The sequence below is a fragment of the Salmo salar genome, chromosome ssa12, assembly GCF_905237065.1.
Source record: "Salmo salar chromosome ssa12, Ssal_v3.1, whole genome shotgun sequence".
NCBI classification, from domain to species: domain Eukaryota; kingdom Metazoa; phylum Chordata; class Actinopteri; order Salmoniformes; family Salmonidae; genus Salmo; species Salmo salar.
The window spans coordinates 90,699,818-90,717,750 of NC_059453.1; the positions used below are offsets into that span (position 1 = coordinate 90,699,818).

The window sequence follows — 17,933 nt, forward strand, 5'->3', positions numbered from 1 at the left end:
TTTGTCTACAGTACCAGATCTTCTGGTTTGTCAACTTGCCCCCTACAGTATGTCACAAAGCAGTCACAGAAGAGGGTTTGTGTCTGCTTTCTATCAGCATGCTAGGTTTAGACAGACAGGTATGTTCATTGCAGTGATTATGTGATACATGGCAGCCAGTCTGCATCTTGCTGAGCGTTTGCAGTGACAATAAACCACAGTTGTTGTTTGTGAGTTGTTTGCGGAGTCTGCACGTTGTGGCGATTCACTGACTGTGGCCTTTCACGTATTGGGTAACATCCTATTTTCATGCTCTATAACATAATTTAAAAAAACAAGAAGTGGGCATATGGTTGAGACTATTTAATGTTGTTTCAGCAGTATGATTTTACTTGCTCTATACACTGAGTGTAAAAAAATACTAGGAACACCTGGTCTTTCCAGGTGAAAGCTATGATCCCTTATTGATGTCACCTGTTAAATCCACTTCAAATCAGTGTAGATGAAGGGGAGGAGACAGGTTAAAGAAGGATTTTAAAGCCTTGAGACAATTGAGACTTGGATTGTGTGTATGTTCCATTCAGAGGGTGAATGGGCAAATATTTAAGTGCCTTTGAACAGGGTATGGTAGTAGTTGCCAGGCCCCAATGGTTTGAGGGTGTCAAGAACTGCAACGCTGCTGGGTTTTTCAAGATCAACAGTTTCCGGTGTTTGTGTGTTTGTTTGTGTGTGTGTGTGTGTGTGTGTGTGTGTGTGTGTGTGTGTGTGTGTGTGTGTGTGTGTGTGTGTGTGTGTGTGTGTGTGTGTGTGTGTGTGTGTGTGTGTGTGTTGGGGTCTACTATAAAAATGTGTATTTTTTTATTTGAGAACACACCAAACAGATATACAGACTTCAGCAGTAATAATAACTCCCCTGCCCTGTTGATGTTTAGTGGGAATGGTGGTAAGGAGTTATGTAGTACAGTTGTAGCCCTAGCAATAGGTTGTTTTCAATGGTTGCTTGCCAGCTCTCAGTAACAGAAAAAGTTTTATACCAGTATTCAAATCATAATCTAAGAGCTAACTAGGTGAGAAAGTTCCGTTTAAGACTTGTTTGTCATGTGGTTTAACCATGCATGCATCCACTTCTTGTGAAAGAAAGACAGACTGACTTTTGAACTTCCACCCACCATGCAGACATGCAACTATCCTATACTGACACACTTCCACAAAGTCCAAATACACACACAGCAAGGACATGCATTACATACTGCAAAGGCAGAAATTCAGTTGCTTGGCAACGCCTCCACTCATCCATAGTGTAACTGATCATGTGGATAACCTTATCTGTATCGACACAATTAGTATCTGCTCGAGATAAAACATGTAAAAAATGGAGTTGGTTTCCAGTTGGTAGACCCGCAGGGCAGGCTACAGGATAGAGCATGAAACATGAGGTAACAACTGTAGACCAACTCTATGAGTGCAGTAATATTATTGCTTGAAGTGATGCTATGGAATAATACTGGTATTTTCTCTAAACTATAGAGCGACAGTAGGAGTGAACATGTTTATAACAGTAGGAGTGAACATGTTTATAACAGTAGGAGTGAACATGTTTATAACAGTAGGAGTGAACATGTTTATAACAGTAGGAGTGAACATGTTTATAACAGTAGGAGTGAACATTATAACAGTAGGAGTGAACATGTTTATAACAGTAGGAGTGAACATGTTTATAACAGTAGGAGTGAACATGTTTATAACAGTAGGAGTGAACATGTTTATAACAGTAAGAGTGAACATGTTTATAACAGTAAGAGTGAACATTATAACAGTAAGAGTGAACATGTTTATAACAGTAAGAGTGAACATGTTTATAACAGTAGGAGTGAACATGTTTATAACAGTAGGAGTGAACATTATAACAGTAAGAGTGAACATGTTTATAACAGTAGGAGTGAACATGTTTATAACAGTAGGAGTGAACATGTTTATAACAGTAGGAGTGAACATGTTTATAACAGTAGGAGTGAACATTATAACAGTAGGAGTGAACATGATTATAACAGTAGGAGTGAACATGTTTATAACAGTAGGAGTGAACATGTTTATAACAGTAGGAGTGAACATGTTTATAACAGTAGGAGTGAACATGTTTATAACAGTAGGAGTGAACATTATAACAGTAAGAGTGAACATTATAACAGTAAGAGTGAACATGTTTATAACAGTAGGAGTGAACATGTTTATAACAGTAGGAGTGAACATTATAACAGTAGGAGTGAACATGTTTATAACAGTAGGAGTGAACATGTTTATAACAGTAGGAGTGAACATGTTTATAACAGTAGGAGTGAACATGTTTATAACAGTAGGAGTGAACATGATTATAACAGTAGGAGTGAACATGTTTATAACAGTAAGAGTGAACATTATAACAGTAAGAGTGAACATTATAACAGTAGGAGTGAACATGTTTATAACAGTAGGAGTGAACATGTTTATAACAGTAGGAGTGAACATGTTTATAACAGTAAGAGTGAACATTATAACAGTAAGAGTGAACATTATAACAGTAGGAGTGAACATGTTTATAACAGTAGGAGTGAACATGATTATAACAGTAGGAGTGAACATGTTTATAACAGTAAGAGTGAACATGTTTATAACAGTAAGAGTGAACATTATAACAGTAAGAGTGAACACGTTTATAACAGTAGGAGTGAACATTATAACAGTAGGAGTGAACATTATAACAGTAAGAGTGAACATGTTTATAACAGTAGGAGTGAACATTATAACAGTAGGAGTGAACATGTTTATAACAGTAGGAGTGAACATTATAACAGTAAGAGTGAACATGTTTATAACAGTAGGAGTGAACATGTTTATAACAGTAGGAGTGAACATTATAACAGTAAGAGTGAACATGTTTATAACAGTAGGAGTGAACATTATAACAGTAAGAGTGAACATGTTTATAACAGTAGGAGTGAACATTATAACAGTAAGAGTGAACATTATAACAGTAGGAGTGAACATGTTTATAACAGTAGGAGTGAACATTATAACAGTAGGAGTGAACATGTTTATAACAGTAGGAGTGAACATTATAACAGTAAGAGTGAACATTATAACAGTATGGCTCTTTAACTAACTGAGCCACACCATTTTAGATTATTCAACATCTAACTTCCTTCAGTCCAAGACGAGGCAGCGCTATCATTAGTATGACTGGCTGGAGCTTCATATTACAGCTGTAAAGCACCGGGGAATATGACGTTAGACACGCACTAGACACGCACTGTCCTACTGTGGTAAACAGGGAGAGAGGAGAGGGCTGATTAAATGCAGTGGCAAACATAGCATTTGTTGTTGATATTGATCACATATTGGTTTAAAATGACAGTTTATAAATGGTCTATTGTCTGCTTCCAAACATAGTTAAATATGCATAATTATGGTAAATACATAGACGTAATGTTGCCTACATTTCATTTTGATCTAGCCTATCACGTAATATTAGGCTCCATGTCACTATAGCAAGGATCAGTGAGTGCGCAACTACATAGGGTATAATGTAGGTTACATGTATTGTTGTAACTTTAAGGTTTTTACTCCTTCCAAACGGGCTCGTTATTGGTGGAACAGTGTATGTCCTCATTGGCTGTGTCACTGTAATCAGCAGAGGAGATGAGGACAGCGTGTTGACAGCGCTATCAACCTGTTATTCATGTCTACGCTATTCTTCTAAACCTTTATTAGCGTCCTCGTCTAATGTTCATTGTTATTTGAATTCATCCGCTTTCTAGACCGGGCTTTGTGTGTAGTTTTTGCGACGGGAAGCATGTTTTTGTGTCGTGGAGCTAGGCTGTCGGCCACGGCGTTGGGTTTAAACTCCACGACCAGGAGGACAGCGGCGCAACTTGAAACCCACAGACCAGCTGACGTTACCTGGCCGTTGCGTAACATACATACGTTCAATTGCTCCCGAGCGTTTTGTGGACATGTCCGTGGTGGTCGGGACGGTTCTGCACTTTCACCTGATGGACAGCGAGAAAAGAGGGAGAAGGACATGTTTTCCATCAAAAACTGGGACTCGGTTCGTTTCATAATCACGCATCGGGAACAATTACCTCGTGTAACCCTGTTCGCTTTTAATTTCTCCAACAAAACTATCTTCAGCCCTACATATTGTAACACTAGCTTACCGCTACATCGGACGACAGGAGGCCAAAACAGACAGAAACGACATATAGATGGACGTGAAGCTGTTTTGTTGACGTCTGGTGCGAAGGTCTGCAGGCATCGCGTCTGTCCCACATCGACTGTACCAATGAGGGGTCTGTCCTCTGTTGCTGCCGCGCCGAAAGGCCTGGAAGACCCGACCGCAGTTCTCAAAGGGGTAAATGTTCAACTTTGAATGGTATTTGTTTAACCTCCGTGTCACTGAATGTAACCATGTTTGACCAGCAATCATGCCCCACTTAGCTACACCAAACAATACGACGTGAACCCGCGCAGGGTTGTCGAGTCAACAGCTGCTGTTCTCTGCCTGTTGTTTTGATAAATCACACACTCATTACATTTCTACACGGATTGAAATACTAGTTTGTTACAAGTAATTGGCCTACTCCACATTATGAAGTCAGTCCAGTACATTGCAACTATGTTATGTAAGTAACATGACGCGCAGAGACGGCTGTCTGTTTAACGTGATGTCAGGCTACCGGGTGGATCAGAAGGGAAAGGAGGCCTAATGCTGTCCCTGTGGGCTTCTACTTTATAGCTAGCTATAGGTAGATTGGTGTACAAAAACCTATAGGCAATTATTGGATACAATTATCAGGAAACTTAAAACTACTCTGGATGATGTATAACGTGTTATTCATCTTCATTACCGCTTCTATTTCCCTTGTCCAGTGAGCGTTTCTCTGAGCGTTCAGAGCGCACACTGGAAGGTCTGGTGGAGGAGTTGGGTTGATCTCAAAACGGTGGTCAAACACCCGAGCTAACTGGCTAAAGTCAGCTAGCTACTTCCAGACACAATGAGAGAACAGCTCACTGAACATTTTACTCGCCCTAGCAGACCTGGTTAGGATGTTTCCATGTTACCCAGAGCGTTGGTGCCTGTAACTGTGCTGCTGGCAACAATTGAATTACGTTCCCCCCCCGACGTTTACTGACACCGGCCATATTCAACGAGCGTTTGTAAATTCATCAGTTATTCTGCGCACTCAGACGAGAGAGCTCTGAAATCGGAGTAGATAGCCAGAGAGAATATACGAACGCACCCATAGGCCACCGCTTCAGTCAAGTTCTACTCATCTATTATGAGCCTGTAATAAATACATTGAGGATATGATGCACTCTAGGGAAAAATCGAGTATACTCTTGTTTTAGTAAATCATAATCATTTCCCCTTTCCGCTATAACTGGTTTGTTCTGAAAACAGCAGGAACATTGACACAAGGTCCTGAGTCATCATTAAAAGGAAAAACTGTCCGTGGACAGATGGGAATAGACATAATGTTGTGTTAATAGGACTGCTGTGAGGTCCACGGTAAAGACTTGTTCTTTAGCTGGAAGCCCCTGCAACGTAGAGGCCTAATTTTCTGGATTTCTAACACCTATAACATAGCAACATTCTGCTTGAAGTTCATGACATATGAGGGCTTAACTAATGCTGGTATGTTTGTCCTCATTCAAAGTAGCAGATGTGCTTGTGAGGGTGGCGGGCTGGGCCGGGTCAGGGTGGTGCTGTGTGTTTGTCTGCCGTCTGCATCCTCTCAAAAGCTGTTATCACACACATACACACACACACACAGTCCCTCTGTTCTTGTCGCCTCCCTGGCAATACTCCCTATACCACTCACTCACATGACCTTCCCACGGCTGCTCCCTGCCTGCTCTGCTCTGCTCTGTTCCTCTCTGGCTTGGAAAGCAGTCCGGGTCTGTCCTTCTCTCTGCCTCTTTAGCCTTTGTCTATTGTTGGAGAGGCTTGTGGTGCGTCACTGCACTGGCCTGGCCTCACCCCGTGTTGTTTGGGTCAAATAGAAAAACAACAAGAGGGAAAGGGACAGAGCCATGTGGCTATCTATTTTAGTGCTCAGTTGAAACTTGCTTAGAGGACATTTTAGCAGGGAGATTCGGATGACTGATTGTTATAAAAATATATTTCTAAAATTACAGTGAGGGTGATGCGGGCTAGTTATTTCCTGCCCTGCTGTGGCAGCCACTTCTAGATTTCTATTGGTCGTAACATTACCTATCATCTATTGGAGTCCGTTGCAGTGTGACTTCTCCAGAGCCTTCTATTATAATGCTGTGTTTTTTTTACTGTAGCCTGAAGAGCAGCTCGTCCATGTACTACTTCCCATGCTTGTTTCCCTGCGTGCTGAGACATTTAGGCTACGTACAGCGCATTCAGAAAGCATTCAGACCCCTTGACTTTTTCCACAGTTTGTTACATTACAGCCTGATTCTAAAATGTATTAAAATTGTCGTCGTCCCCCAAATTTACACACACACACACCATAATGACTAAGCAAAAACTGATTTTTTTGCAAAAAATTGCAAATTTGTAAAAAGAAAAAAAGACTTACATAAGTATTCAGACCCTTTACTCAGTAATTTGTTGAAGCAGCTGTGGCAGCGATTACAGCCTCAAGTCTTCATGGGTATGATGCTACAAGCTTGGCACACCTGTATTTGGGGAGTTTCTCCCATTCAACTCTGCATATCCTCTCAAGCTCTGTCAGGTTGGATGGAGAGTGTTGCTGCCAAGCTATTTTCAGATCTCTCCAGAGTAGAGGTCGACCGATTCATCGGAATGGCCGATTAATTAGGGCCGATTTCAAATTTTCAGGACAATCAGTAATCGGCATTTCTGGACACCGATTGTGGCTGTTTTTTTGGGGTTTTTTTACCTTTATTTAACTAGGCAAGTCAGTTTAAGAACAAATTCTTATTTTCAATGACGGCCTAGGAATGGTGGGTTAACTGCCTTGTTCAGGAGCAGAACGACAGATTTTTACCTTGTCAGCTCGGGGATTCGATCTTGCAACCTTCCGGTTACTAGTCCAACGCTCTAACCACCTGCCTTACATTGCACTCCACGAGGAGCCTGCATAACAGGTAGTCAGCCTGCCACGCGAGTGCAGCAAGAAGCCAAGGTAAGTTGCTAGCTAGCATTAAAAAATATATAAAAAACAATCAATCTTAACAATCACTAGTTAACTAAACATGGTTGATAATATTACTAGTTTATCTAGCGTCTCCTGCGTTGCATATAATCGATTCGGTGCCTGTTAATTTCTGATTGAATCATAGCCTGCTTCACCAAACGGGTGATGATTTAACAAGCGCATTCGCGAAAAAAGCACTGTCGTTGCACCAATGTACCTAACCATGAACATCAATGCCTTTCTTACAATCAGTACACAAGTATATATTTTTAAACCTGCATATTTAGTTAATATTGCCTGCTAACCTGACTTTCTTTTAACTAGGGAAGTTGTGTCACTTCTCTTGTGTTCTGTGCAAGCAGTCAGGGTATATGCAGCAGTTTGGGCCGCCTGGCTCGTTGCGAACTGTGAATACCATTTATTCCTAACAAAGACTGTAATTAATTTGCCAGAATTTTACATAATTATGACATAACATTGAGGTTGTACAATGTAACAGCAATATTTAGACTTAAGGATGCCACCCATTAGATAAAATACGGAACGGTTCCATATTTCACTGAAAGAATAACATTTTTGTTTTCGAAATGATAGTTTCCTGATTCTACCATATTAATGACCTAAGGCTCGTATTTCTGTGTGTTATTATGTTATAATTAAGTCATGATTTGATAGAGCAGTCTGACTGAGTGGTGGTAGGCAGCAGCAGGCTCGTAAGCATTCATTCAAACAGCACTTTCCTGCGTTTGCCAGCAGCTCTTCGCTGTGCTTCAAGCATTAAGCTGTTTATGACTTCAAGCCTATCAACTCCCGAGATTAGGCTGGTGTAACCGACGTGAAATGGCTAGCTAGTTAGTAGGGTGCGCGCTAATAGCGTTTCAATCGGTGACGTCACTCACTCTGAGACCTTGAAGTAGTTGTTCCCCTTGCTCTGCAAGGGCCGCGGCTTTTGTGGAGCAATGGATAACGATGCTTCGAGGGTGGCTGTTTTAGATGTGTTCCTGGTTCAAGCCCAGGTAGGAGCGAAGAGAGGGACAGAAGCTATACTGTTACACTGGCAATACTAAAGTGCCAATAAGAACATCCAATAGTCAAAGGTATATGAAATACAAATGGTATAGAGAGAAATAGTCCTATAATTCCTATAATAACTACAACCTAAAACCTCTTACATGGGAATATTGAAGACTCGTGTTAAAAGGAACCACCAGCTTTCGTATGTTCTCATGTTCTGAGCAAGGAACTTCAACGTTAGCTTTTTCACATGGCACATACTACACTTTTACTTTCTTCTCCAACACTTTATTTTTGCATTATTTAAATCAAATTGAACATGTTTCATTATTTATTTGAGGCTAAATTGATTTCATTTATGTATTATATTAAGTTAAAATAAGTGTTCAGTCAGTATTGTTGTAATTGTCATTATTACATACCAATTAAATCGGAGGATTTTTATTTATATCGGCTTTTTTTGATCCTCCAATAATCGGCGTTGAAAAGTCATAATCGGTCGACCTCTACGCCAGAGATGTTCAAGTCCGGGCTCTGGCTGGGCCACTCAAGGACATTGAGACTTGTCCTGAAGCCACTCCTGCGATATCTTGGCTGTGTGCTTCGGGTCATTGTCCTGTTGGAAGGTGAATCTTCGCCCCAGTCTGAGGTCCTGAGCGCTCTGGAGCAGGTTTTCATCAAGGATCTCTCTGTACTTTGCTCCGTTCATCTTTGCCTCGATCCTGACTAGTCTCCCAGTCCCTGCTGCTGAAATGCATGATCCTGCCACCACCATGCTTCACCATAGGGAGGTGCCAGGTTTCCTCCAGACTTGGCATTCAGGCCAAACAATCTTGGTTTCATCAGACCAGACAATCTTGTTTCTCATGGTCTGTATTTAGGTGCCTTTTGGCAATCTCCAAGCAGATTGTCATGTGCCTTTTACTGAGGAGTGGCTTCCGTCTGGCCACTCTACCATAAAGGCCTGATTGGTGGAGTGCTGCGGAGATGGTTGTCCTTCTGGAAGGTTCTCCCTTCTCCACAGAGGAACTCTGGCGCTCTGTCAGAGTGACCATCGGGTTCTTGGTCACCTCCCTGACCCTTCTCCCCAGATTGCTCAGTTTGGCAGAGTCTTGGTGGTTCCAATTTCTTCCATTTAAGAATGATGGAGGCCACTGTGTTCTTGGGGACCTTCCTGAGCCCGGACTTGAACCTGATCAAACATCTCTGGAGAGACTTGAAAATATCTGTGCAGCGACACTCCCCATCCAACCTGACAGAGCTTGAGAAGAATGGGAGGAACTCCCCAAATATAGGTGTGCCAAGCTTGTAGCATCATACCCAAGAAGACTCAATGCTATAATTGCTGCCAAAGGTGCATCAACAAAATATTGATAAAGGGTCTGAATACTTATGTAAATATGATATTTCATTTTTTGTCTTTTTTTTATACATTTGCAAGTGTGTGTGTGTGTGTGTGTGTGTGTGTATATTTGATTAGGAAAAGAGCGAAAAATAATACATTTGACATTAAGGCTGTAACGTAACAAAATGTGGAAAAGGTGAAGGGGTCCTAATACTTTACGAATGCCCTGTACATTTGACTGATTGTACCTGCTTCTGTTTATTTTGTGCTGACTCATCGGCTGAGGCTGACACATCGTAGTCCGTTTTCAAAATGTTAACTGAGTCTTACTGTTTTATATGTGGAACCAGTGTTGCTAGTCCTTGACCAGGGCACACTTTAAAAAGAGTCCATCTCAATGTGACGTTCCCCAGTTTTTAATTAAAGGATAAATAAAAAACAATCGCTCTTTCTCTCTGACCCGACCAGGACCAGACTCCAAAGGAAGCCTCAGCCAAGGTCCCTGAGGAGCCCAAGGTACCGGAGCCCGAAGAGGACAAACCTAGCAAGGCCCAGCAGCTGAAGAAGGTGTTTAAGGAGTACGGAGCAGTTGGAGTCTCCTTCCACATATGCATCTCCCTCATGTCTCTGGGAATGTTCTACCTTGCTGTGTCCAGGTAATGTATGAAGCAAGACTTCAACATTATTTGTTACATTTAAAAACATTGCATTCGTCTCCTCCAGTCGTCACGGCTCTGTTGATCCCAAACTGTGTGAGGCCTGACATACATTTATTTTAAACTTCTATAGCACTGTAAGCACTCTGCATTGTCATTTCACATGCGTTGGATATAGATGGAAGGCCTTCTACTGATGGTGTAATGACTATAGAGAGAAGCCTACTGATGGTGTAATGACTATAGAGAGAAGGCCTTCTACTGATGGTGTAATGACTATAGAGAGAAGGCCTTCTACTGATGGTGTAATGGACTATAGAGAGAAGGCCTACTGATGGTGTAATGACTATAGAGAGAAGGCCTACTGATGGTGTAATGACTATAGAGAGAAGGCCTACTGATGGTGTAATGACTATAGAGAGAATGCCTACTGATGGTGTAATGACTATAGAGAGAAGGCCTACTGATGGTGTAATGACTATAGAGGGAAGGCCTACTGATGGTGTAATGACTATAGAGAGAAGGCCTTCTACTGATGGTGTAATGACTATAGAGAGAAGCCTACTGATGGTGTAATGACTATAGAGAGAAGGCCTTCTACTGATGGTGTAATGACTATAGAGAGAAGGCCTACTGATGGTGTAATGACTATAGAGAGAAGGCCTTCTACTGATGGTGTAATGACTATAGAGAGAAGGCCTTCTACTGATGGTGTAATGGACTATAGAGAGAAGGCCTACTGATGGTGTAATGACTATAGAGAGAAGGCCTTCTACTGATGGTGTAATGACTATAGAGGGAAGGCCTACTGATGGTGTAATGACTATAGAGAGAAGGCCTCTACTGATGGTGTAATGACTATAGAGAGAAGGCCCTACTGATGGTGTAATGACTATAGAGAGAAGGCCTACTGATGGTGTAATGACTATAGAGGGAAGGCCTTCTACTGATGGTGTAATGACTATAGAGAGAAGGCCTACTGATGGTGTAATGACTATAGAGAGAAGGCCTACTGATGGTGTAATGACTATAGAGAGAAGGCCTACTGATGGTGTAATGACTATAGAGAGAAGGCCTTCTACTGATGGTGTAATGACTATAGAGGGAAGGCCTTCTACTGATGGTGTAATGACTATAGAGAGAAGGCCTACTGATGGTGTAATGACTATAGAGAGAAGGCCTTCTACTGATGGTGTAATGACTATAGAGAGAAGGCCTACTGATGGTGTAATGACTATAGAGAGAAGGCCTTCTACTGATGGTGTAATGACTATAGAGAGAAGGCCTTCTACTGATGGTGTAATGACTATAGAGAGAAGGCCTTCTACTGATGGTGTAATGACTATAGAGAGAAGGCCTACTGATGGTGTAATGACTATAGAGAGAAGGCCCTACTGATGGTGTAATGACTATAGAGAGAAGGCTCTACTGATGGTGTAATGACTATAGAGAGAAGGCCTTCTACTGATGGTGTAATGACTATAGAGAGAAGGCCTACTGATGGTGTAATGACTATAGAGAGAAGGCCTACTGATGGTGTAATGACTATAGAGAGAAGGTCTTCTACTGATGGTGTAATGACTATAGAGAGAAGGCCTTCTACTGATGGTGTAATGACTATAGAGAGAAGGCCTTCTACTGATGGTGTAATGACTATAGAGAGAAGGCTCTACTGATGGTGTAATGACTATAGAGAGAAGCCTACTGATGGTATAATGACTATAGAGAGAAGGCCTACTGATGGTGTAATGACTATAGAGAGAAGGCCTTCTACTGATGGTGTAATGACTATAGAGAGAAGGCCTTCTACTGATGGTGTAATGACTATAGAGAGAAGGCCTACTGATGGTGTAATGACTATAGAGAGAAGGCCTTCTACTGATGGTGTAATGACTATAGAGAGAAGGCCTACTGATGGTGTAATGACTATAGAGAGAAGGCCTTCTACTGATGGTGTAATGACTATAGAGAGAAGGCCTACTGATGGTGTAATGACTATAGAGAGAAGGCCTTCTACTGATGGTGTAATGACTATAGAGAGAAGGTCTTCTACTGATGGTGTAATGACTATAGAGAGAAGGCCTTCTACTGATGGTGTAATGACTATAGAGAGAAGGCCTACTGATGGTGTAATGACTATAGAGAGAAGGCCTTCTACTGATGGTGTAATGACTATAGAGAGAAGGCCTACTGATGGTGTAATGACTATAGAGAGAAGGCCTTTACTGATGGTGTAATGACTATAGAGAGAAGGCCTTCTACTGATGGTGTAATGACTATAGAGAGAAGGCCTTCTACTGATGGTGTAATGACTATAGAGAGAAGGCCTACTACTGATGGTGTAATGACTATAGAGAGAAGGCATTCTACTGATGGTGTAATGACTATAGAGAGAAGGCCTTCTACTGATGGTGTAATGACTATAGAGAGAAGGCCTACTGATGGTGTAATGACTATAGAGAGAAGGCCTTCTACTGATGGTGTAATGACTATAGAGAGAAGGCCTACTGATGGTGTAATGACTATAGAGAGAAGGCCTTCTACTGATGGTGTAATGACTATAGAGAGAAGGCCTTCTACTGATGGTGTAATGACTATAGAGAGAAGGCCTTCTACTGATGGTGTAATGACTATAGAGAGAAGGCCTTCTACTGATGGTGTAATGACTATAGAGAGAAGGCTTCTACTGATGGTGTAATGACTATAGAGAGAAGGCCTTCTACTGATGGTGTAATGACTATAGAGAGAAGGCATTCTACTGATGGTGTAATGACTATAGAGAGAAGGCCTTCTACTGATGGTGTAATGACTATAGAGAGAAGGCCTACTGATGGTGTAATGACTATAGAGAGAAGGCCTACTGATGGTGTAATGACTATAGAGAGAAGGCCTTCTACTGATGGTGTAATGACTATAGAGAGAAGGCCTTCTACTGATGGTGTAATGACTATAGAGAGAAGGCCTTCTACTGATGGTGTAATGACTATAGAGAGAAGGCCTACTGATGGTGTAATGACTATAGAGAGAAGGCCTTCTACTGATGGTGTAATGACTATAGAGAGAAGGCCTTCTACTGATGGTGTAATGACTATAGAGAGAAGGCCTACTGATGGTGTAATGACTATAGAGAGAAGGCTTCTACTGATGGTGTAATGACTATAGAGAGAAGGCCTCTACTGATGGTGTAATGACTATAGAGAGAAGGCTTCTACTGATGGTGTAATGACTATAGAGAGAAGGCTCTACTGATGGTGTAATGACTATAGAGAGAAGGCCTACTGATGGTGTAATGACTATAGAGAGAAGGCTTCTACTGATGGTGTAATGACTATAGAGAGAAGGCTTCTACTGATGGTGTAATGACTATAGAGAGAAGGCCTTCTACTGATGGTGTAATGACTATAGAGAGAAGGCCTACTGATGGTGTAATGACTATAGAGAGAAGGCCTACTGATGGTGTAATGACTATAGAGAGAAGGCCTACTGATGGTGTAATGACTATAGAGAGAAGGCCTACTGATGGTGTAATGACTATAGAGAGAAGGCCTTCTACTGATGGTGTAATGACTATAGAGAGAAGGCCTTCTACTGATGGTGTAATGACTATAGAGAGAAGGCCTTCTACTGATGGTGTAATGACTATAGAGAGAAGGCCTTCTACTGATGGTGTAATGACTATAGAGAGAAGGCCTTCTACTGATGGTGTAATGACTATAGAGAGAAGGCCTTCTACTGATGGTGTAATGACTATAGAGAGAAGGCCTTCTACTGATGGTGTAATGACTATAGAGAGAGGGCTTCTACTGATGGTGTAATGACTATAGAGAGAAGGCCTTCTACTGATGGTGTAATGACTATAGAGAGAAGGCTTCTACTGATGGTGTAATGACTATAGAGAGAAGGCCTTCTACTGATGGTGTAATGACTATAGAGAGAAGGCCTTCTACTGATGGTGTAATGACTATAGAGAGAAGGCTTCTACTGATGGTGTAATGACTATAGAGAGAAGGCCTTCTACTGATGGTGTAATGACTATAGAGAGAAGGCCTTCTACTGATGGTGTAATGACTATAGAGAGAAGGCCTTCTACTGATGGTGTAATGACTATAGAGAGAAGGCCTTCTACTGATGGTGTAATGACTATAGAGAGAAGGCCTTCTACTGATGGTGTAATGACTATAGAGAGAAGGCCTTCTACTGATGGTGTAATGACTATAGAGAGAAGGCCTTCTACTGATGGTGTAATGACTATAGAGAGAAGGCCTACTGATGGTGTAATGACTATAGAGAGAAGGCCTACTGATGGTGTAATGACTATAGAGAGAAGGCCTTCTACTGATGGTGTAATGACTATAGAGAGAAGGCCTACTGATGGTGTAATGACTATAGAGAGAAGGCCTACTGATGGTGTAATGACTATAGAGAGAAGGCCTACTGATGGTGTAATGACTATAGAGAGAAGGCCTACTGATGGTGTAATGACTATAGAGAGAAGGCCTACTGATGGTGTAATGACTATAGAGAGAAGGCCTTCTACTGATGGTGTAATGACTATAGAGAGAAGGCCTACTGATGGTGTAATGACTATAGAGAGAAGGCCTTCTACTGATGGTGTAATGACTATAGAGAGAAGGCCTTCTACTGATGGTGTAATGACTATAGAGAGAAGGCCTTCTACTGATGGTGTAATGACTATAGAGAGAAGGCCTACTGATGGTGTAATGACTATAGAGAGAAGGCCTTCTACTGATGGTGTAATGACTATAGAGAGAAGGCCTTCTACTGATGGTGTAATGACTATAGAGAGAAGGCCTTCTACTGATGGTGTAATGACTATAGAGAGAAGGCCTACTGATGGTGTAATGACTATAGAGAGAAGGCCTTCTACTGATGGTGTAATGACTATAGAGAGAAGGCCTACTGATGGTGTAATGACTATAGAGAGAAGGCCTTCTACTGATGGTGTAATGACTATAGAGAGAAGGCCTTCTACTGATGGTGTAATGACTATAGAGAGAAGGCCTTCTACTGATGGTGTAATGACTATAGAGAGAAGGCCTACTGATGGTGTAATGACTATAGAGAGAAGGTCTTCTACTGATGGTGTAATGACTATAGAGAGAAGGCCTACTGATGGTGTAATGACTATAGAGAGAAGGCCTACTGATGGTGTAATGACTATAGAGAGAAGGCCTACTGATGGTGTAATGACTATAGAGAGAAGGCCTACTGATGGTGTAATGACTATAGAGAGAAGGCCTTCTACTGATGGTGTAATGACTATAGAGAGAAGGCCTACTGATGGTGTAATGACTATAGAGAGAAGGCCTTCTACTGATGGTGTAATGACTATAGAGAGAAGGCCTACTGATGGTGTAATGACTATAGAGAGAAGGCCTTCTACTGATGGTGTAATGACTATAGAGAGAAGGCCTACTGATGGTGTAATGACTATAGAGAGAAGGCCTACTGATGGTGTAATGACTATAGAGAGAAGGCCTACTGATGGTGTAATGACTATAGAGAGAAGGCCTACTGATGGTGTAATGACTATAGAGAGAAGCCTACTGATGGTGTAATGTAAGAAAATCCGTTGTTAGTTAGACTGTCTGTAGCCGTGGACCCATGGCCCGGTTATGTGGGCCCGGTTATGTGACTCCTGTCTCTGACTGCCTGCTGGCTCTCTACTGGCTCTGTGCCGGCTGTGACCAGTCGTCTGCATGCCAGGGGGATTGAGCCTAGATTATCACCCTGCTCACAGATTTCCCCTGATGGCAGTAATATGGCCCTTGGACTCAACACCTTCCTGGCCAGCATGGCGCTCCAGTTCCCTGTCAACCCAGATAATCACTGTGGGGAGAGACGTGATGCATTCAGAAATGGCACCCTATAGTGCTGTGTTAGTACATTGCAGTGCACTATGTAGGGAATAGGAAGCCATTTCAGATGTCGCCATGTCGCCATGTTAAATGAAAATGTATAGTGGCCTATGCATGTTTTTCTTTAATGAAAGTGAACTTTTTGTATAGCACTCTTCAATACAAGTAACAAAGTGCCTCACATCATAAAATAATGATGAAAATGAAATGATCCCTGTTATACTTCTCTCCAATAACGTGTGTGTTTCCTCCCACAGTGGGATTGACATGGCTGCCATCCTGTACAAGATAGGTTTTAGTGAATCTCTGCTTCAGTCCAAGTTGGCGGCGGGGACCAGTACGTTTGTCTTGGCGTACGCCGTCCACAAGCTCTTCGCTCCTCTCCGTATCAGCATCACTCTGGTGTCGGTACCTCTCCTCGTTCGGTACCTCAGAAAGACTGGCCTCTTCAAGACCCCCACCTCCCCCACACCCTGATTGGCAGAAACCACCACCTCACCCACACCCTGATTGGCAGACACCACCACTGCACCCACACCCTGATTGGCAGAAACCACCACCTCACCCACAGCCTGATTGGCAGACACCACCACCTCACCCACAGCCTGATTGGCAGACACCACCACCTCACCCACAGCCTGATTGGCAGACACCACCACCTCACCCACAGCCTGATTGGCAGACACCACCACTTCACCCACAGCTTGATTGGCAGACACCACCACTTCACCCACAGCCTGATTGGCAGACACCACCACCTACCCCACAGCCTGATTGGCAGACACCACCACCTACCCCACAGCCTGATTGGCAGACACCACCACTTCACCCACAGCCTGATTGGCAGACACCACCACCTCACCCACAGCCTGATTGGCAGACACCACCACTGCACCCACAGCCTGATTGGCAGAGACCACCACCTCACCCACAGCCTGATTGGCAGACACCACCACTTCACCCACAGCCTGATTGGCAGAGACCACCACCTCCCCCACAGCCTGATTGGCAGAGACCACCACCTCCCCCACAGCCTGATTGGCAGAGACCACCACCTCCCCCACAGCCTGATTGGCAGAGACCACCACCTCACCCACAGCCTGATTGGCAGAGACCACCACTGCACCCACAGCCTGATTGGCAGAGACCACCACCTCTAACTTCCATAACCTTACAAATATTACCTCTTTTTTTCAGATATCGCTTTTGGAGGATTTCTAGAATCAGGAAGGATTAAGCTTTGAGGAGTTCCTCTAAGTTGGAATTCTTCAACTGGGATTTCTGCAGGAGAACAAACAGGGACTTTTTGTGATAGTTTTTCTAAATTTTGAAACTCCTTGATAACCCACGAGGCTCACTTTCAACCCACCTGTAAATATGCATATACATTTTCCTTTTATATCTGAAAGTTCAGTAGTTAGAGCTTACGATGTCTGTTTGAAGACTCTGCGATTTCCGTTTGTTTGTTTACCTTCTGCTTAACAAGTCATGGTACGTGGTGATTCTGTTGACCCGTTAGTTCTCGAAGAAATACGTCTTTCTGTGAATTATTGGAACAAAATATGAAAGAATGAAGTATGAATCCATTGTTCCAGGTTTATCGGTGATTTATAGTGACAGAAAGTTGGAGTTTAAATTCATCTGTTCTTGACCTACACTAAGTGGACAAAACATTAGGAACACTTTCCATGACAGACTGACCAGGTGAATCCAGGTGAAAGCTATGATCCCTTATTGATGTCACTTGTTAAATCCACTTCAATCAGTGTAGATGAAGGGGAGGAGACGGGTTAAATAAGCATTTTTATATATTTTTTGAGACAATTGAGACATGTATGTGTGCCATTCAGAGGGTGAATGGGCAAGACAAAATATTTAAGTGTCTTTGAAC

General features: G+C 42.4%; 1 protein-coding gene across 1 annotated transcript; it reads left to right on the forward strand.

The window, feature by feature from the left end:
- The first annotated feature begins 3,617 nt into the window (after nucleotides 1–3,617).
- fam210b (family with sequence similarity 210 member B) lies at nucleotides 3,618–16,529 on the forward strand. Its single transcript, XM_014133974.2, has 3 exons — nucleotides 3,618–4,366; nucleotides 9,976–10,163; nucleotides 16,300–16,529. Exons 1-3 carry the CDS (start codon nucleotides 3,809–3,811, stop codon nucleotides 16,517–16,519), a joined length of 966 nt encoding a protein of 321 aa, XP_013989449.1. The 5' UTR covers nucleotides 3,618–3,808; the 3' UTR covers nucleotides 16,520–16,529.
- The last annotated feature ends 1,404 nt before the right edge of the window (nucleotides 16,530–17,933 follow it).